The sequence below is a fragment of the Bubalus bubalis genome, chromosome 12 (assembly GCF_019923935.1).
Source record: "Bubalus bubalis isolate 160015118507 breed Murrah chromosome 12, NDDB_SH_1, whole genome shotgun sequence".
In the NCBI taxonomy this organism is placed as follows: domain Eukaryota; kingdom Metazoa; phylum Chordata; class Mammalia; order Artiodactyla; family Bovidae; genus Bubalus; species Bubalus bubalis.
In genome coordinates, this window is record NC_059168.1 from 3095475 (window position 1) to 3118346 (window position 22872).

At 38.5% G+C, this 22872-nt stretch overlaps 1 protein-coding gene across 2 annotated transcripts in view; it reads right to left on the bottom strand.

Annotated features, from left to right (window-relative positions):
• TMEM131 (transmembrane protein 131) overlaps nt 1-22872 on the bottom strand; it is a 180110-nt gene that overhangs the window by 68421 nt on the left and 88817 nt on the right. For both annotated transcript variants that reach the window (XM_044925606.2, XM_025260667.3), the window contains exons 5-6: nt 11011-11134; nt 206-322 (exon numbers count right to left, since the gene is read on the bottom strand). In XM_044925606.2, coding sequence (XP_044781541.2) covers nt 206-322; nt 11011-11134 — 241 coding nt within the window. The remainder of the gene's footprint in view (nt 1-205; nt 323-11010; nt 11135-22872) is intronic.

Here is a 22872-nt window from a genome sequence, read left to right on the forward strand (position 1 = left end):
AGCTTTTAAAGATCATTTGTTCAGTCTGATTTGAATAGGGATATTCACAAATGCAGTTGTAAAGTATAAAAATGCTCTAACTCTAAACTCTTACATTTTCCCTGATCATGAGTTTTTGAAAAGAGTTCCCAACATGTTGCCATATGACAGGATGAAGATGAAAACTGTATTTTATAAATAATAAAGATTTTATTCTGATTCTTACCTGGTAAGTGAATACCCCATGATTAGATGTATTAATAAATAAAGTATTTTCTACATTTCCCACTACTCTTGCAAGAAAAACTACATCAAATGATGTATTTCCTCCTGGAAGAATTTTCTGAAAAAGAAAAGTAGTAAGTTAAATTAGTAAAAAAAAAAAAAAAAAAAAAAGTATCAGATTATAGTGACTATAAGTAGACAGCTAAAGTTCTCTAAAACATCTTAGAATCATTTCCATAAACTAGCTTTTTCCTCCCAAAGGTTTACATTTTAAATTAGCCAAACTATTTTGCAATGGAAAAAAAAAGATGTCTTCATATCGGCTTTCACATATCTTTGTCAATCACAATTCTAAAACCCTGTACAACAGATGGTTCCCTTGGATTCTGTTCATTCAGTAATCACCAGGCTGGAATGAAGTGCCTAATTACAGGCTCCTTCAACATCAGACGATCAAGGAGGAGATGAGCTGAAGCCGAGCTTTTTACATAGATGTTCTACTCTACTACTAAGCAGCCACTTGTACTATTCTAATAAGTAAACAAGCCCAGCCTCAACCTCTGTCACCCATTCACACAAGGCACAAAAAGTGCCAGCAACTTACATTATAAAAGAAAGGAGGGGAGAGGAGACCCCTCCTCTGACCTTGAGCAAACTGAGAATGTCACTGTGGTTTGCAAATAAAAATTTTATTACAGCAGAACAATAGGGCTGCTTCACGAAGTCTCTGAGACTATGAATGCAGTTCTGCCTGCAATGAAGCCTTAGAATGCATTTTAATATGCAAAGTCCTTAACTTCTCTCATTCTGCCTCTGTGGCTAGAACTCTAAATGCTCCCCAAATTATAGTCTAAAATCTATGGCACTGAGACTTCTGTCTTCAGCTTTGGATATACAAAGCTGGAAGAGCATCTTTCCTGTATTATAAAAAAACAAAAATCATTTGAAAAATGGTAACCTTTCTTGTGTATCAACCAGCTCCCAATTTAAGGAAAGACAAACACCTTCAAGAAGAGATGGGAACATTAAGTAAGGCAGATAATGGGAAGAAGATGAGGTTAGCTTTCAAGACAGTAAAATGAATTCAGCTAAAATTTTTATGCATTGCTAAACGTTGAGTGTGGGTTACACAACAAGGTACATAGAAGCTTTGGAGTCTGTAGATGCTAGATGGAGGTCACACTTGGCAAAAATCAGTAACAGGAAGATATATGGTAAACCCCTAAGCAGTTCAAAATGAAACAATACATTTCTAAGTAACCCACCAGTTAAAGTAGTAGTCACAAAGGAAATTTTAAAACATTCAGTCAACTGGAAATGAAAACACAACATATCAAAATTTGTGAGCTGAGCTAAAGGAAATACTTGGAAGGAAAATTATAGCATTACATGCTTATCTTGAAAAGAAATGTCTCAAATCAATAATCGATGTTTCCACCTTGAAAAACTAGAAAAAGAATAAATTAAACCCAAAATAAGCAAAAGAAGACTAAAACAGACAAGAGCTGAAAATAATGGAATAGAAAATGGAAACATCAGGAAAACCAAAAGCTGATGCTTCAAAAAGGTCTGCAAAACTGATAAAACCCCAGATAGAATGATCAAGAGTAAAAAGGAAGATGAAGCTTTTACTTCACGATGTCATTTATATCCTAGGGGGAAAAGGAGCCTGGAGTCACTCTTGATGCTTCTCTTCCTCTCAATCCCACCTCAGAAAATTCTGCTGCTGTCTTCAAAATACATCCCAAATCTGACAGCTTTCTTCATTTCTTCTCTGCTTAGAGCAATCCTGATATTCTGATATTAGTTTATAATAATAATCTAAAACTAATAATAACCCTGATATTCTGCAACAGCCAAGATAACTAGTGTCCTTTATTCTCCCCTTGCCCTTCTTGACTCTATTTCTGATAAACAGTGATCCTTTATAAAACATAAAGCTATCGTTCATTTCGCTGCTCAAAACCTGTGATAGCTTCCCATGTCATTCAGGATCAGAGCCCAAATCCCTATTACACTGTATGAGGCCCTTCACAGTCTGTCCCCTCCCACAACCCTTTACTCCCCCTCTCACCCTTGCTCACTCCAGTCTAGCCACACGGTCCTCTGCACATGAGTCATGATTTCGTATCAGAGACCTCACTGACTGAGCCCTCTGTATGAAATGTCTTCCATATATTCCACTTCCCTGTATACATCTCCTTCAATCTTCAATTGTCACCTTCTGAATGAAGTCTTCCCTGACCCTCCTATTTAAATCTGGTGGTGTAAGACAGTCCTCCCTTTTGTTCCCTTTAACATATTAGATATCCATCCACAGGAGAAGTGCCTCTGTGGGACTTGTGGGATCTGTTGCCATACACCTGAAGACCTGGGAGCCATCCTGCACACCTGTGTACCTGGAAACAGGCAAACAGACTTCTGCACAGGCTGCGGAACCAATGAACCGACCCCATCCTGTCTAGTTGCAGCTGGGAAAGAACCTGCAGAGTGCTGACCTGGGAAGATACCACTGGACAAGAGACAGCTCGCAGAGTCTACCTTTCCCAAGGAAGTATTCCAGCATGCCACTGGAAGCAAAAAAAAAAAAAGAAAAAAAGAAAAAAAAAAAAAAAGAACCTGGTTGCAGTGGAGACAGTAAGAGGAATTTTCCCAGGGCCAACTCCCCAACCCATGCTGAGGCAACACTGCATGAGACAGTGACCTCTCCTGGGTTGGGGGGAAGAGAGGAGAGCAGCCTGGTGGATTAATTCCTAGAAACACACAACCTACCAAGACTGAATCAGGAAGAAATAGAAAATCTCAGTAGACCAATAATAAGTAAGGAAATCAAAAAAGTCATCAAAAACCTCCCCAAACAGAAAACTCCAGGACCAGATGGCTTCTCTGGTGAATTCTATCAAATACTTAGAGAAGAATTGATGCCAGTCTTTCTCAAATTTGTCAAAAATTAAGAGAAGGAAACATTTCCAAACTCATTTTATGAGGCCAGCACTACCTTGATACCAAAGCCAGACAAGGACACTACAAGAAAACTATAAACAATATCCCTGATGAATACAGACATAGAAATTCTCAAAAATTATCAGCAAAGTAAATCCAGCCACACAACAAAAAAGTACTTGACAAAAATATATCTCATGATAAAAACCTTCAACTGAGTACAGAAGAAGCATACTCTGATATAATCAAGACCACATACAAACACCCAAAGCTAACATCACACTCAGTGATGAAAATTTGAGTTTTTCTTTAAGATCAGAAACAAGACAAGGGTGCCCACTCTTATTCAACACAGTACTGGAAGGCCTAAGTTAAAGCAATTAAGGCAAGACAACGAATAAAAGGCATCAGAAGTGGAAAATAAAAGAAAAAGTTGTTATTTGCAGATGATACAATATTACATAGAGAACATCCTGAAGACTCAACAAAATACTACAACTAACCAACAAATTCTGTAAAGATGCAGGAGATAAAATCACCACATAGAAACCAATGTACTGGTATACTGGTGTACAGGCTATACACCAATAATGAAACATTTGAAGAAGAAAAAAAACTTTTCTATTCACAGTAGTATCAAAAATAATACTTAGTAATAAATTTATCCAAGGAGGCGAAAGATCTGTATGACGAAAACTGTAAGACCTTGATAAAAGAAACTGTAAGACACAAACAAATGGGAAGATAACCTTTGTTTGTGGCTCAGAAAAGTTAGTATTCTAAAACTTTCCATACTAAGCAAACCCATCTACAGATTTAACGCAATCTTCATCAAAACCAATGACAGTTTAAACAGACATAAACAATCCTAAAATTGGCACAGAAATAGAAAACAATAGTAAGAATATCAAAGTCGAAGGCATCATACGTCCTGCTTTCCAAGCACACCTTAAAGGTAAAGAAACTAAAACAGTATGGTTCTGGCATAAAGGCAGACATGTAGACCAACGGAACAAACAGAGTCCAGAAATAAACCCCTGCATATACTGTTTATTTAATATTTGACATGGGAGCCAAGAATACTCGATAGGGAAAGGTTATATCTTCAATAAATGGTGTTAGGAAAACTGGATAACCACACATAGAAAAACGAAACTGGACCCATATTTTACAGCACTCTCCAAAATGACTCAAAATGGATTAAAGATTTAAAATATATAACCTCATACCACTAAACTCCTAGAAGAAAACATAGGGCTAAAACTCCTAGAAGAACATAGGGAAAAAACTCCTTGACACTTGGTCTGTACAATGATGACAATATGATATCAAAAGCAGAAGGAACAAAAGCAAAAAATCAGTAAGAGAATGCATTAAAAAGCTTCTACATAGCAAAAGAAATTATCAATGAAATGAAAAGGCAACCTATGGAATGGGAAAAAATATTTGCAAACTGGACTTCCCTAGTGGTCCAGTGGTTAAGAATCCACTTGCCAATGCAGGGGACACAGGTTCAATCCCTGGTCCAGAAAGATTCCACATGCCAAGGGGCAAATTAACTCTTATATCACAACTACTGAGCCCATGCTCTAAAGTCCATGAGTCGCAACTACTGAGTCAATGCACCAAATTACCAAAACCTGAACACTCTAGCTTTATTGACTATGCCAAAGCCTTTGACTGTGTGGATCACAATAAATTGTGGAAAATTCTGAAAGAGGTGGGAATACCAGACCCCCTGACCTGCCTCTTGAGAAGCCTGTATGCAGGTCAGAAAGCAACAGTTAGAACTGGACATGGAACAAAAGACTGGTTCCAAATAGGAAAAGGAGTACGTCAAGGCTGTATATTGTCACCCTGCTTATTTAACTTATATGCAGAGTACATCATGAGAAATGCTGGGCTGGAAGAAGCACAAGCTGGAGTCAAGATTGCTGGGAGAAATATCAATAACCTCAGATATGCAAATGTTACCACCCTTATGGCAGAAAGTGAAGAAGAGCCTCTTGATGAAAGTGAAACACTAGAGTGAAAAAGTTGGCTTAAAGATCAACATTCAGAAAATTAAGATCATGGCATCCGGTCCCATCACTTCATGGCAAATAGATGCGAAACAGTGGAAACAGTGGCTGGTTTTATTTTTGGGGGCTCCAAAATCACTGCAGATGCTGACTGCAGCCAGGAAATTAAAAGACGCTGAATCCTTGGAAGGAAAGTTATGACCAACCTAGACAGCATATTCAAAAGCAGAGACATTGCTTTGCCAACAAAGGTCCATCTAGTCAAGGCTATGGTTATTCCAGTAGTCATGTATGGATGTGAGAGTTGGACTATAAAGAAAGCTGAGCATCAAAGAATTGATGCCTTTGAACTGTGGTGTTGGAGAAGACTCTTGAGAGTCCCTTGGACTGCAAAGAGATCCAACCAGTCCATCCTAAAGGAGATCAGTCCTGGGTGTTCATTGGAAGGACTGATGTGGAAGCTGAAACTCCAATACTTTGGCCACCGATGCAAAGAACTGACTCATTTGAAAAGACCCTGATGCTGGGAAAGATTGAAGGCAGGAGCAGAAGGGGATGACAGAGGATGAGATGGTTGGATGGCATCACCGACTCAATGGACATGAGTTTGGGTAAACTCTGGGAGTTGGTGATGGACAGGGAGGCCTGGCGTGCTGTGGTCCATGGGGTTGCAAAGAGTTGGACACGACTGAGCGACTGAACTGAACACTCAAGAGCCTGTGCTCTGCAACAAGAAAAGCCATCTCAGTGAGAGGCCTGTGCACCACAACTAGAGAGTAGCCCCTACTTGGTGCAACTAGAGAAAGCCCATATGCAGGAACAAAGACCCAGCACAGCCGAAAATAAATAAACAAAAATATGTGCAAACCAGATAATGGATAAGAGGGTAATACCCACAATATATAAAGAACTTACACAACTCAACAACAAAAAACCAATCTGATTTTAAAATGCACAGAGCAACTAAACCGCCATTTTCCCAAAGAAGACATCTAAATGGCCAAAAGACACATGTAATGATGTTCAATATCACTGATTACCAGGGAAATGCAAATCAAAACCACAATGAGATATCAGCTCACAACTGTCATTAGCAGAAAAGTCCTGGTGAGGATGTGGATACAAGGCAGTCCTTTCATACTGTTGGTAAGACTGTAAATTGTTTCAGCCACCATGGAAAACAGTATGCTGCTGCTGCTGCTAAGTCGCTTCAGTCGTGTCCGACTCTGTGCGACCCCATAGATGGCAGTCCACCAGGCTCCCCCGTCCCTGGGATTCTCCAGGCAAGAGTGTATAGAGATCCTCAAAGAATTAAAAACAGAATCACCATGTAATCCAATAATCCCACTTGCGTATAAAGCCAAAGGAAATGAAAACAGGATATTGAAGAGATACATGCACTTTCACGTTTACTGCAGCATTATTCACAATAGTTAAGATATGGGAACAGCTTAAGTGTCTGGCAACACACGAAAGGATAAAGAAGTTGTGCTGTATATTCATATCCATGGAATATTATTTGGTCGTAACAAAAAAAAATCCTGCCATTTGTGATATGGAGGGCCGTGAGGACATTATGCTAAGTGAGACAGACAGTGAAAAACAATTACTTCTACGTGGAACCTAAACACACAGAACTTATAAAAGCAGAGAGCAGAATGGTGGCTACCAGACTCTGGGTGGTGGGGAAATTTGAGACATGCTGTTTAAGGGGATGAATGCTGTTTGAGGGAACATTTTCTACATTTTATAAAAAATGGCATCGTATTCTATTCTACAATGTGCTTTTTTTTACATATTAACATATTATTCCATATAAACAGATACAAATATGATTCTTTTTATTATCTGTATAATAATATTTGCATATTACTGGCTCTACCACATTTTGTTCAATTTCCAATAACATGCATGGATATCAGAATTTAACCTGAAATAGAATTAAAAATGTCCAGGTCTTTATATATAATTAAAAATTATGATTAATAGCCAGTAATGACCTTCAACCCATGAGAAGAGATTATTACGCGTACTAAAATCAGATCAGATCAGATCAGATCAGTCGCTCAGTCGTGTCCAACTCTTTGCGACCCCATGAATCGCAGCACGCCAGGCCTCCCTGTCCATCACCAACTCCCGGAGTTCACTCAGACCCACGTCCATCGAGTCAGTGATGCCATCCAGCCATCTCATCCTCTGTCGTCCCCTTCTCCTTCTGCCCCCAATCCCTCCCAGCATCAGAGTCTTTTCCAATGAGTCAACTCTTCGCATGAGGTGGCCAAAGCACTGGAGTTTCAGCTTGCTTAGCATCATTCCTTCCAAAGAAATCCCAGGGCTGATCTCCTTCAGAATGGACTGGTTGGATCTCCTTGCAGTCCAAGGGACTCTCCAGAGTCTTCTCCAACACCCCAGTTCAAAAGCATCAATTCTTCGGTGCTCAGCCTTCTTCACAGTCCAACTCTCACATTCATACATGACCACAGGAAAAACCATAGCCTTGACTAGACGAACCTTTGTTGGCAAAGCAATGTCTCTGCTTTTGAATATGCTATCTAGGTTGGACATATTTAAATGAGGAAAAACTTCATTTTAGCCATGGGTTGAAGCAAAGTTATCCTAGTTAATCTTTAATTAACCCAAAAAGGTAATCAAACAAAAAGTTCTATACGACCAAGGAAAAATAGTTTTTGTTTGCTTACTAATAAGGGACCCAAATCTTATCTTAATCAAAATTTGACTATTACAGAGCATTAAAAATATCTGTATTCTTTATAACAAGCCATACATTATGTATTTTATGGTCAATATGCAGTCTAGCCATGGAGATGAATAGGTCTAGACATGGAGATGACTAGGTCTAAACTGCAGTTTTAATATTATGTAATTTTAATCATAATTAGACAATTATAGTTAATCAACATAATTATAACCACAAATAATTATTAGGAGTTATATATAGAAAAATAAACTGTCACACAACCACATTCCTTTTATTACCCTTGTTCTTGACTTCCAGGTAATATGTATTATTTATTTGGGGTTAAAAAAAATGGCTATGTAACACTTGGCCTTTTAAATAATGACTACTCTTTTTGGTGTTTCCTACTGGTTAGTTAACGCATGTATGATACTGGTTAATAATCAAAAACCTAAGTGAGTTACAGAAAATGTTTTATTCTCAAAGAAATATGATCTGACCAGGAATTCTAAAGATGACAACACAACTAGACTTAGGATAAATATATAGAAAGGGCCTGCTCTCTTGGACATGAGAAACTCTCTTTATTTTTCCCCGAAGGCTCCAATGATAGGCATAAAATTAAGTGGAAGAGAAATAAGGTTCCCTCTTCTCAAGAGTTAATTCCACCTTTCCACTTCTTGAGCTTCTGAAGTCAGTATCTTACTGTAGGGAATAAAGATGAAAATCAAGAAGAATAAGAAAATAACAACTTAAGACAGCACAGATTTTGGCTATCCCTTTCAAGCTAAATCTAGAGTACCTAAACGTAAATTCTGATAGGTGTAAATTATTTTATTGTTTAATTCCACCTCCTGACAGTGGAAAACACAGATTGGCTTTTAACTTGTTCTTTGACTACATACACATTGAGTTTATCTTTTGAGGAACTTTCAGAGAGACTATTCTGTTTGCCTAAGATTCATGTGTTGAAATAAGTCCCTAGGAGAGCCAGTCCAGAAATGTCAAACTGGTGACCTTTAACTAGTTTTCTTTGGTCTACACTGTCTTTCAAAATTGACTTCATTTATCATTTGTAAATATCAGGAGATTATCATATACAAGTCCATATTTCTGACTCTTTTTGGAAAATCATAACTGTGCATGAGCTTACATTCCCATGTGGCCATCGCTGGCTAGAGTAGAGTAAGGGCTGGTCCCTCTGGATGGGCCGTGTGCTCTGCAGGTCACCTCACTGTCCACTTGGTCTACACTGTCTACACGGCCCCTGTAAGAATCTATCTGTAACTCTGCTATCTATTTGGCTGCTGTGTATTGTGACAGGAACATTAAAAATGTAAAAACCCTGGCCTTTAACAAGGATGAAGCTTGATGCTTAGAAACAACAAAACGTTGCTTGAATTAGCAAATTAAGTTAACAAGATAAAAATAAAACCCGTAGTGTAGTTGTAAACTACTTTTAAACTGCTTTCATGTCACTTTACTATTTTGCCTTTTAACCCAGCATGTCTCTACACTTTGGCAATGCCTGAAAGCTGGATGATTCCATCTGTACCTAAGTGTGTCTCCATACACAGACTAACGTACATGAGCCACACCATAGCTTCATATGACACAAATCCCTAGGGAAGCCAGCGGCATAACTAGACCTTCACATTGATTCCTGTCACTAACTGCACGACGACAGGCAAAGCCATCAGGGTTCAGCTCTTCATCGGTGGAACGCTGGTACCAGGCTAGATGAATATACACACACGTCTCTCCTAGCACTGGGATTCAACTGCTGAGACCATCAGTACATTTACAAAAATAAACAAAGAACAACTCAGCACAATAAGCAAATTAAAACTTTATCATCAAAATATGCTGACTTATCCATTCCTTGTTTACAAGATAGTTTTCAATTTTAAAAATGTCAAGATTATATGCCTTGTTTTTACACTAGAAGGTGCTACTTAAGGACAACATGTGATGAAATAGGATTTTAGAAAGAAATGCAAAAATTGAGATAACTGATGAAAACTTATACACTAAAAATTAATTATTTAGTTTTCTCTCTTCAAAGGAGTCAGGGAAAATCCTGGGAAGATGAAATAAGACTTCATTAATTTACTTTCCTCTGATATTTGCTATTTAGGTAATTATTTTGGAAGTCTACATATTAAAGCTTAATGCATTCTCTCAAATTCAAAATTTATTCAGATCAATTTTTTGTCAAAGTTTTTTTTATAGAAACAAGTTTGCACAGTATCTATAAAAATGATTATAAGTACAATTTTAGAGGATGCGTGTGTAGGATTCTAAGCAGGCCCCCAAATTTCCTGCCCTCACTTTGTGACTGGATGTGAGGAGATGTCACACCTGTGATTTGCATTATTTGATAAAAAGGATTCTGCAGATACAATGAGATTATCAGTCAGCTCACTCTAAGTTAATAAAATAAGGAGACTGCCAGGTGATCTTGACCTAATGACATGATGAAAGCAGAGTTTTCTCCACTGGTGGTGGAAGAGGAAGCCAAAGATTTCTGGAGCACGAGCAAGATGTGACACACAAGTGCTGGTTTGAAGATGGTGACGAGGAGAGTGGGTGCCTCAGGGAACCGGGAAAGGCCTCTGGCCAACAGCCAGCAATGAAACCTCAGTCCTACAAGCACAAGGAACTGACGTCTGCTGACAATGCGAATGAATCTGGAAGTGGATTTCCCCTGAGTCTCAAGTCAAGGACTCAGCCCAGCTGACATCTTAATTAAAACCTTACTAAACCTGGAGCAAAGAACCCACTGAAAGGTGACTTACAGAACCACAAGCTAATGAGTGGGTGTTTCTGGTGCTTTATTACTCACAAAAAGAGAACCAACACAGCGCTGAGGATTTACCTACTATTAGGAAGGAAAGGAAAACCAAATGAAGGCGTCAATACTGCCTTTTCCTGCGTGCTTAAGTTTCAAAGCTGATTTGTCAGGCTGTTTCATGTTAAGAAAACCAATGTGTGCTGAAGAGCAGAAGTGGTAATTTTCAGGAAATGGGGCAAATTGAAGTCCAGAATAAATATGAAACATTCAAATTAGATTTTAGTTACAATAAGATAAAAAGATCTAGACTTTCAAACTCAAGAAACGTCAAATGTAGTGGAGAAACTTACCCTATTTTGAAAAAATGATGCATGAAAATGTGATGTTGTAGCAGATATTGATACTAAAGTAATAGTTTCTTCAGAACTAGGGTTATGTAAGTAAACTTTTTCCATTTTTGGCATTCCAACTGGTCTGTAAAAACAAAAAGAAAATGGTCACAAATATTCAAAGACAATTTAAAGTGCTACAGTTAATTTCTGGTTGTTAAAAAATTAATCATCAAAATTATTTAGACAAATACATACCCAAATATACAGACTTATTACACTGATTTATATCTAAAGTTACACATAAAATGCATTCATTAGCTATTCAGCAAATAAAATTTCTGAGTGCCAAGTGTATGTCCCACACTGAGTCAGGTACTGGGAGGTAAGGGGGCAAGTCTCCACTCAGATAAAGCTTACAGTCTAGGAGGAAGCAGGCAAGGAACCAAATGGTCAGATCCCTTTCTTCCTGCAACACTACCTGCCTCTCTAATTCTGAATCTTCTCCTTCTCTCCCCAAATTCCCACTGATAAATGCTCTTCAATTCAGAAGGCGAACTTTAGTGGCAAAGGTATGTGAGTAGATCTGCCTCATGAGTTAGGAGCTATTATCTTCATTTTACAGGCGAGGACACTAAGGCACAGAAAGCATAATAACATGCCTAAAGCCACACTTGGAACCTCATTTGAATCCAAGTCATTTGGCTCTGGTCCCTGCTCTAACAATAAAAAGCACGCACTCAAGATCTGATAGCCACAGATTTTTTAATGTTCTCCTTAGGATCCAAGGTATAGTTTGTCTTAAAAGTGAAACCTCCTCAGTATGCAGTCCTTTAGGTTCTTCCATTGCTAATCATGTTTGTACAGGCTGTCTCACTCGACAGCTTAAGAGAATTCTATAATATAATGTAATATAAATTATTTTTCAGAGTGCTCCCTACTTATTTGACACCTATCTTATTTCCTCAACAAGATTATCAGTACTCTAACAACAAAGGTTATGTTATACACGCACTGTGTATCCTCATATAGCCTAGCACAGAACCAGGCGTGTGGTGAAAGTGTGCGTGGGAGAGCCTGCCCACTCTTCCCCAATCTTGACCTCAGGGTTAGGAAGGTCCCTGTCACCTGGCGTCAGCCTTAACCGTGGCTCCCCACATCTCCGCTGCTTGGGCCAGGCTGGCTCCGTGTTCGACCCCCACAACGTCTCTGCTCTGCTTTCCTGCCTACCCTCTGTGCGAAACAAAACCCTCATGTTCTAATTCAATTACACTTTTACAAGATCCTCTTATACAATCATTTTGGCCTATGTTTTCTGAAATTTTATTTCATCTGTATAAACCTCAAATTTTAAGTAGCTGGCAGAGCTAGAATTGCTTTATATATGGAATAGTGCACTCCTGAGGCTGGAAAAGTTAAACCAAGAATTAAAAATAAGCATAATGGAGTATATGTAGAGAGATATGGCAAGATACTAGCAAAATGAGATAATCATATAGAAAATGAGAGAAAATATTAGCAATAAACATAGGTAACAGATTGGCTAGGGAGACAAAATCTCTTCATGACTGAGAAGATTGACAATTTAGCTCAGAATTCAGCAAGAAAGAATACATAATTTAGAACATTTTAAAAGACAGAGCTATAAAAATAAAAAGAAAAACAGATATGTAGGGTATAACTAGAAGTGGCAATATTTGGAAAATAGAGTGTAGGAATATCTGAAGAATATGGACAAAAAATGGGTAAAACCCAAAATTTTAAAAAAGAAATAATTTTTGATTATGAAATGTCAACAAGGAGAGATGAGGAAACCCTGCACTTAAGGACACAGTAAAATTTAAGAAGCTGTAAGAATTCTTCATACATGATGGATGTAAGTTTCTTAGGAGATATTTGCAAATATTTGCTTCCATTCTGTGGGCTATCTTTTCATTTTCTTGATGGTGTCATTTGCAGCACAAAAGTTTTTAATTTTTATGTAATCCAATTTGCATATATTTTTTGGTCACTTTTACTTTTAGAGCTATATCTAAGAAACCACTGCACAAAAACCACTGCAAAAATGGAGATATACTCCAATATTTTCCTGTAAGGTTTTATAACTTAGCTTTGTTACATTTACATTTAGTTCTATGACACACTTTGTATTAATTTTCGTGTAGGGTATGAGGTAGAGATCCAACTTAATTCTTTTACATGTGGATATCTAGCTGTCTTAGCATCACCATCTGTTGCCAAGATTCTTCTTTCTCCATTTAACAGTCTTGGCACCCTTGTCAAAATCAATTTACAATACATGTAAAGTTGTATTTCTGGAATATAAATTCTTCCCCACTTATCCACACTGCAGAGTTACAGGGTCTTGATTACTAAAGCTTTGTAGAAAGTTTTTGATATTGAAACTGTCAGTCTTCCAATGCTGGTCTCCTTTTAAAACACTGAGACTGGCTATTCTGGATCCTTTTTATTTCCACGTGAATTTTAAGACCAGCTTACCAATTTCTGCAAAAAAGTAAATTGTGATTTTGATGGGGACTGTGTTGAATCCACAGATCAATTTAGGGAGTACTGCCATTCTCATTTGTGTTTTCTGATTTATGAGTATGGGACAGATTCTATATACTTAGTTCTTTAATTTCTTTTGATAATGATTTGTCATTTTTAGTTTATAGTATTACGTTTGTTAAGTTTGTATATAAGTATTAAATATTTTATTATTTTTGATGCTATTATAAATGAAATTGTCTTAATTTTAAGACTGTTCACTGTTAGTATATAGAAATAAAATATTTCTGTATCTGATGTTTAGTTGCTAAGTTGTGTCTGACTCTTGAGACCCCACAGACTGTAGCTTGCCAGGCTCCTGTTCATAGGATTTCACAGACAAGAACACTGGATTTCCAGGGGATCTTCCTAACCCAGAGAGTAAACCCATGTCTCCTGCATTGGCAGGAGTATTCTTTACCATTGAGCCACAATGTTCAAACTATCATACAATTGCACTCATTGTACATGCTAGCAACGGTATGCTCAACATCCTTCAAGCTAGGCTTCAACAGTATGTGAACTGAGAACTTTCAGATGTTTCAGCTGGCTTTTGAAGAGGCAGAAAAACCAGAGATCAAATTACCAATATTCACTGAATCATGGAGAAAGCAAGGGCATTCCAGAAAAAAACATATAATTCTGCTTCATTGATTACACTAAAGCCTTTGACTGTGTGGGTCACAACAAACTGCAGAAAATTCTTCTTAGAGATGGGAGTACCGAAACATCTTACCTGTCTCCTGATGAAACCTGTATGCAGTTCAAGAAGCAATAGTAAGAACCAGACACGGAAGAACGGTCTGGTTCATAGTCTGGTTCAAAACTGGCAAAGGAGTACGACCAAGCTGTATGTTGTCACCCTGCTTATTTAACTTCTGTGCAGAGTACATCATACGAAATGCTGGGCTGGATGAATCAGAAGCTGGAATCAAGATTTCTGGGAGAAATACCAACAACCTCAGACATGCAGATGATACCACTCTAATGGCAGAAAGTGAAGAGGAACCAAAGAGATTCTTGATGAATGTGGAAGAGGAGAGTGGAAAAGCTGGTGTGAAACTTAACATTGAAAAAAACGAAGATTATGACATCCAGTCTTATCACTGAAGGGGGAAAAATGCAAGCAGTAACAGATTCTCATTGCTTGGGCTCCAGAATCACTGCAGATGGTGACTGCAGCTGTGAAACTGAAGGATGCCTGCTCATTGGAAGGAATGCTATGACAAATCTAGACCATGTGTTAAAAAGTAGAGACATCACTTTGCCAGCAAATGTTTGTATAGTCAAAGCTATGGTTTTTCCAGTAGTCATGTAGGCATGTGAGAGCTGGACCATAAAGAAGGCAGAGAGTTAAAACATGGATACTTTAGAATTGTGGTGCTGGAGAAGACTCCTGAGAGTCCCTTGGACTGCAAGGAAATCAAACCAGACAGTTCTACAGGAAATCAACATTGAATATTCACTTGGAAGGACTGTTGCTGAAGCTCCAACACTTTGGCCACCTGATGTGAAGACCTGACTCACTAGAGAAGACTCTGATGCTGGGAAAGATGGAAGGCAAAAGGAGAACGGAGTGGCAGAGAATGAGATGGTTCAGTAGCATCACTGACTCAAAGGACATGAATTTGAGCAATCTCTGAGAGACAGCTGAGGACAGAGGAGCCTGGCGTTCTACAGTCCACGGGGTTGCAAAGAGTCGGACATGACTTAGCAACAGAACAGTAACCACCTATTGATCTGGTATCCTACAACTTCCCTGAATTCATTTATTCTATATTTTTAAAAAGTGGACTGCTTAGAATTTGTATGCATAAGAAGATATCTAAAAATAGATAGTTTACTTCTTTCCAAATGCCATTAGCAAAAGTGGGGTATCTAAGTCCCCAACTATTACTACTGAATTGTCTGTTTTCCCCTTTAGTTCTGTCAATTTTGCTTCCTGTATTTTGGATTTCTGTCATGTGTTTAGTTTTGTCTTGCTTTTTTAATCTGACAATCTTGGTCTTTTAACTGGTGTGTTTAGACTATTTATATTAAATGCAATTTTTTATGATTAAAGTCTATCACCTTGCTAGTTATTTTCTATTTGTCGTATCTCTTCTTTGTTCATAATTTTTTTAATTTTTTAAACCATTTATCATTTATTATTATTTTTTTACTTTACAATATTGTATTGGTTTTGTCATACATCAACATGAATCCGCCCGCCACAGGTATACATGTGTTCCCCTTCCTGAACTCCCCTCCCACCTCCCTCCCTGTACCATCCCTCTGGGTCATCCCAGTGCACCAGCCCTAAGCATCCTGTATCCTGCATCAAACCTGGACTGGCGAATCGTTTCTTACATGATATTATACATGTTTCAATGCCATTCTCCCAAATCATCCCACCCTCTCCCTCTCCCACAGAGTCCAAAAGTCTGTTCTATACATGTATCTCTTTTGCTCTCTCACATACAGGGTTATTATCGTTACCGTCTTTCTAAATTCCATATATATGAGTTAGTATACTGTATTGGTGTTTTTCTTTCTGGCTTACTTCACTCTGTATAATAGGCTTCAGTTTTATCCACCTCATTAGAACTGATTCAAATGTATTCGTTTTATGTCTGAGTAATACTCCATTGTGTATATGTACCACAGCTTTCTTATCCATTCATCTGCTGATGGACATCTAGGTTGCTTCCATGTCCTGGCTATTATAAACAGTGCTGCGATGAACATTGGGGTACACGTGTCTCTTTCAATTCTGGTTTTCTAGGATGTATGCCCAGCAGTGGGATTGCTGGGTCATAAGGCAGTTCTATTTCCAGTTTTTAAGGAATCTCCATACTGTTCTCCATAGTGCATGTACTAGTTTGCATTCCCAACAACAGTGTAAGAGGGTTCCCTTTTCTCCGCACCCTCTCCAGCATTTCTTGTTTGTAGACTTTTTGATGGCAGCCATTCTGACTGGCGTGAAATGGTACCTCACAGTGGTTTTGATTTGCATTTCTCTGATAATGAGTGATGTTGAGCATCTTTTCATGTGTTTGTTAGCCATCTGTATGTCTTCTTTGGAGAAATGTCTATTTAGTTCTTTGGCCCATTTTTTGATTGGGTTGTTAATTTTTCTGGAATTGAGCTGCAGGAGTTGCTTGTATAATTTTGAGATTAGTTGTTTGTCAGTTGCTTCATTTGCTATTATTTTCTCCCAATCTGAAGGCTGTCTTTTCACCTTGCTTAGAGCTTCCTTTGTTGTGCAGAAGCTTTTATTTTAATTAAGTCCCATTTGTTTATTTTTGCTTTTATTTCCAGTATTCTTGGAGGTGGGTCATAGAGGATCCTGCTGTGATTTATGTCAAAGAGTGTTTTGCCTATGTTCTCCTCTAGGAGTTTTATAGTTTCTGGTCTTACGTTTAGATCTTTAATCCATTTTGAGTTTATTTTGTGTATGGTGTTAGAAAGTGTTCTAGTTTCATTCTTTTACAAGTGGTTGACCACTTTTCCAAGCACCACTGGTTAAAGAGATTGTCTTTTCTCCATTGTATATTCTTGCCTCCTTTGTCAAAGATAAGGTGTCCATAGATGCGTGGGTTTATCTCTGGGCTTTCTATTTTATTCCATTGATCTATATTTCTGTCTTTGTGCCAGTACCATACTGTCTTGATGACTGTGGCTTTTAGGCAGATTGATTCCTCCAGTTCCATTCTTCTTTCTCAAGATTGCTTTGGCTATTCAAGGTTTTTTGTATTTCCATACAAACTGTGAAATTATTTGTTCTAGCTCTGTGAAGAATACCATTGGTAGCTTGATAGGGATTGCATTGAATCTATAGATTGCTTTGGGTACTATACTCATTTTCACTATATTGATTCTTCCAATCCATGAACATGGTATATTTCTCCATCTATTAGTGTCCTCTTTGATTTCTTTCACCAGTGTTTTATACTTTTCTATATATAGGTCTTTAGTTTCTTTAGGTAGATATATTCCTAAGTATTTTATTCTTTTCATTGCACTGGTGAATGGAATTATTTCCTTAATTTCTCTATTTTCTCACTATTAGTGTAAAGGAATGCAAGGGATTTCTGTGTTAATTTTATATCCTTCAACTTTTCTATACTCATTGATTAGCTCTAATAATTTTCTGGTGGAGTCTTTAGGGTTTTCTGTGTAGAGGATCATGTCATCTGCAAACAATGAGAGTTTTACTTCTTATCCAATTTAGATTCCTTTTATTTCTTTTTCTGCTCTGATTGCTGTGGCCAAAACTTCTAAAACTATGTTGAATAGTAGTGATGAGAGTGGGCACCCTTGTCTTGTTCCTGACTTTAGGGGAAATGCTTTCAATTTTTCACCATTGAGGATAATGTTTGCTGTGGGTTTGTCATATATAGCTTTTATTATGTTGAGGTATGTTCCTTCTATTCCTCCTTTCTGGAGAGTTTTGATCATAAATGGATGTTCAATTTTGTCAGAGGCTTTCTCTGCATCTATTGAGATAATCATATGGCTTTTATTTTTCAATTTGTTAATGTGGTGTATTACACTGATTGATTTGCGGATATTGAAGAATCCTTGCATACCTGGGATAAAGCCCACTTGGTCATGGTGTATGATCTTTTTAATGCGTTGTGGATTCTGATTGCTAGAATTTTGTTAAGGATTTTGCATTTATGTTCATCAGTGACACTGGCCTGTAGTTTTCTTTTTTTGTGGCATCTTTGTCAGGTTTTGGTATTAGGGTGATGGTGGCCTCATAGAATGAGTTTGGAAGTTTACCTTCCTCTGCAATTTTCTGGAAGAGTTTGAGCAGGATAGGTGTTAGCTCTTCCCTATTTTGGTAGAATTCAGCTGTGAAGCCGTTTGGACCTGGGCTTTTTGTTTGCTGGAAGATTTCTGATTATAGTTTCAATTTCTGTGCTTGTGATGGGTCTGTTAAGATTTTCTATTTCTTCCTGGTCCAATTTTGGAAGGTTGTACTTTTCTAAGAATTTGTTCATTTCTTCCACGTTGTCCATTTTATTGGCATATAATTGCTGATAGTAGTCTCTTATGATCTTTTGTATTTCTGTGTTGTCTGTTGTGATCTCTCCATTTTCATTTCTAATTTTATTGATTTGATTTTTCTCCCTTTGTTTCTTGATGAGTCTGGCTAATGGTTTGTCAATTTTATTCATCCTTTCAAAGAACCAGCTTTTGGCTTTGTTGATTTTTGCTATGGTCTCTTTTATTTCTTTTGCATTTATTTCTGCCCTAATTTTTAAGATTTCTTTCCTTCTACTAACCCTGGGGTTCTTCATTTCTTCCTTTTCTAGTTGCTTTAGGTGTAGAGGTAGGTTATTTATTTGACTTTTTTCTTGTTTCTTGAGGTATGTCTGTATTGCTATGAATTTTCCCCTTAGCACTGTTTTTACAGTGTCCCACAGGTTTTGGGTTGTTTTCATTTTCATTCGTTTCTATGCATATTTGGACTTCTTTTTTGATTTCTTCTGATTTGTTGGTTATTCAGCAGCATGTTGTTCAGCCTCCATATGTTGGAATTTTTAACAGTTTTTCTCCTGTAATTGAGATCTAATCTTACTGCATTGTGGTCAGAAAAGATGCTTGGAATGATTTCAATTTTTTTTGAATTTACCAAGGCTAGATTTATGGCCCAGGATGTGATCTATCCTGGAGAAGGTACCGTGTTCCTGTGAGACAAAGGTGAAATTCATTGTGTTCGGGTGAAATGTCCTATAAATATCAATTAGGTCTAACTGGTCTATTGTATCATTTAAAGTTTGGGTTTCCTTGTTAATTTTCTGTTTAGTTGATTTATCCATAGGTGTGAGTGGGGTATTAAAGTCTCCCACTATTACTGTGTTATTGTTAATTTCCCCTTTCATACTTGTTAGCATTTGTCTTACATATTGCAGTGCTCCTATGTTTGGTGCATATATATTTATAATTGTTATATCTTCTTCTTGGATTGATCCTTTGATCATTATGTAGTGTCCTTCTTTGTCCCTTTTCACAGCCTTTGTTTTAAAGTCTATTTTATCTGATATGAGTATTGCTACTCCTGCTTTCTTTTGGTCTCTATTTGCATGGAATATCTTTTTCCAGCCCTTCACTTTCAGTCTGTATGTGTCCTCTGTTTTGAGGTGGGTCTCTTGTAGACAACATATATAGGGGTCTTGTTTTTGTATCCATTCAGCCAGTCTTTGTCTTTTGGTTGGGGCATTCAACCCATTTACATTTAAGGTAATTATTGATAAGTATGATCCCGTTGCCATTTACTTTATTGTTTTGGGTTCGAGTTTATATACCCTTTTTGTGTTTCCTGTCTAGAGAATATCCCTTAGCATTTGTTAGACAGCTGGTTTGGTGGTGCTGAATTCTCTCAGCTTTTGCTTGTCTGTAAAGCTTTTGATTTCTCTTTCATATTTGAATGAGATCCTTGCTGGGTACAGTAATCTGGGCTGTAGGTTATTTTCTTTCATCACTTTAAGTATGTCTTGCCATTCCCTCCTGGCCTGAAGAATTTCTATTGAAAGATTAGCTGTTATCCTTATGGGAATCCCCTTGTGTGTTATTTGTTGTTTTCCCTTGCTGCTTTTAATATTTGTTCTTTGTGTCTGATCTTTGTTAATTTGATTATTATGTGTCTTGGGGTGTTTCGCCTTGGGTTTATCCTGTTTGGGACTCTCTGGGTTTCTTGGACTTGGGTGATTATTTCCTTCCCCATTTTAGGGAAGTTTTCAACCATTATCTCCTCAAGTATTTTCTCATGGTCTTTCTTTTTGTCTTCTTCTGGGACTCCTATGACTCGAATGTTGGGGCCTTTAATATTGTCCTGGAGGTCTCTGAGATTGTCCTCATTTCTTTTAATTTGTTTTTCTTTTTTCTTCTCTGATTCATTTATTTCTACCATTCTATCTTCTAGTTCACTAATCCTATCTTCTGCCTCCGTTATTCTACTATTTGTTGCCTCCAGAGTGTTTTTGATCTCATTTATTGCATTATTCATTATATACTGACTCTTTTTTATTTCTTCTAGGTCCTTGTTAAACCTTTCTTACATCTTCTCAATCCTTGTCTCCAGGCTATTTATCTGTGATTCCATTTTGATTTCAAGATTTTGGATCATTTTCACTATCATTATTCGGAATTCTTTATCGGGTATATTCCCTATCTCTTCCTCTTTTGTTTGGTTTGGTAGGCATTTATCCTGTTCATTTACCTGCTGAGTATTCCTCTGTCTCTTCACCTTGTTTACATTGCTGAGTTTGGGGTGGCTTTCTGTACTCTGGCAGTTTGTGGAGTTCTCTTTATTGTGGAGTTTCCTCGCTGTAGGTGGGGTTGTATGGGTGGCTTGTCAAGGTTTCTTGGTTAGGGAAGCTTGTGTTGGTGTTCTGGTGGGTGGAGCTGGATTTCTTCTCTCTGGAGTGCAATAAAGTGTCCAGTAATGAGTTATGAGATGTCAATGGGTTTGGAGTAACTTTGGGCAGCCTGTAGATTGAAGCTCAGGGCTGTGTTCCTGTGTTGCTGGAGAATTTGCATGGTATGTCTTGCTCTGGAACTTGTTGGCCCTTGGGTGGTGCTTGGTTTCAGTGTAGGTATGGAGGCGTTTGATGTGCTCCTGTTGATTAATGTTCCCTGGAGTCAGGAGTTCTCTGGTGTTCTCAGGATTTGGACTTAAGCCTCCTGCTTCTGGTTTTCAGTCTTATTTTTATGGTAGTCTCAAGACTTCTCCTTCTATACAGCACCGTTGATAAAACATCTAGGTTAAAGATGAAAAGTTTCTCCACAGTGAGGGACACCCAGAGAGGTTCACAGAGTTAAGTGGAGAAGAGAAGAGGGAGGAGGGAGTTAGAGGTGACCCAAATGAGATGAGGTAGAATCAAAGAGGAGAGAGCAAGCTAGCCAGTAATCACTTCCTTATGTCCACTCAGAGATGTTCATGGAGTTATACAGAGAAGAGAAGACGGAAGAAGGAGACAGAAGCGGCCAGGAGTATAAAGGGGGGAATCAAAAGGAGAGAGACAGATCCAGCCAGTAATCAGTTCCCTAAGTGTTCTCCACCGTCAGGAACACACAGAGATTCACAGAGTTGGGTAGAGAAGAGAAGGGGGAGGAAGGAGACAGAGGCAACCTGGTGGAGAAAAAGGAGAGCCCAAAGGGGGAGAGAGCAGTCAAGCCAGTAATCTTGCAAGTAAAAATGGGTACTGAAGATTGGGTTCTTAAAGGTACAAAACTGATAACAAATACCAAAAAGCAAAGATTTAAAATCTAGAGTAGAGGTTGGATTTTCAAAAATACAATATTAAAGAAAAGAAGAAGAAAAAAGTTACAAAAATTATATTAAAAAAATATATATGAAGTTTGCTTTAAAAAAATAGGGTCTTTTTTTTTTTGCAAAGTAATAGTAGGTTATAAAAATGAAAATTAAAGGAGTATTAGAGGACTTAAAAATTTTAAAAATTAAAAGAAAAAAAAAGAATGATCGTAAAAATAGTAAAAATATATCTAGGACTTTTTCTGGCAGTGTTGTGGGCAGTGTGGGGGTCAGTTCATTTTTGGATAGTTCCTTGGTCCGGCTTATATTTCTGAAGATCTAGAGGCCCCTTCCCATGTAGTTGGTACTAACGACAGGGTTTTAATCTATTGCACCTGTCACTTCCAAGGTGGTTCCCTCTGTTTTAGCTTCTTCTGTTTGCTGGTCTCTTCAGCGTCTGATTTCTGCCCTGACACAAGGGGGCGGTGGTGCACACTTTTTTAGGCTCACTTGTTCAGTCGTGCTGTGGGGAGGGAGGGACGCTACAAACAAGTAACACTGGCATGTGCTCGCAGTGCCTCAGCCACAGTGGGCCTGCCCACTCACGGCGCGTGCGCCCTCCCTGCCCACACTGCTCAGGCTCGAGGCTCTAGGTTGCTCCGCCGGAACCGTCCAAGGCTGGCCCTGGGCTGCATGCACCTCCCAGGTCTAAGCTGCTCAGGTTCAGGCACTCGGGTAGTCCTCAGAGGCGCAGACTCGGTCGGGCCTGCGTTTTGTGCCCTTCCCAGGTCTGGGCAGCTCAGGTGATGAGGTGTTTGGTGAGCGTGGTCGCTGCGACTTATCGCCTCCCCCGCCCCTGCCGCTCAGTTTTCTGGGTGTACAACCAGCGCACCTTCGCAGGTGGATGTCCAGAACCCCAAGAAGTCTTGGCAAAGAAGCCTGCTTGCAGTTCGGTAGAAAATGTCTCTCTGGGGCTGCGATTGCCCCCTTCTGGCTCTGGCTGCCTGTCACCGGAAGGGGATGGTCTGCAGCCGGCTATCTCTTCAGTCCTTTGTTCTGTGAGAGGGCCTGGCGGTGTCTTAGGGCTTTGT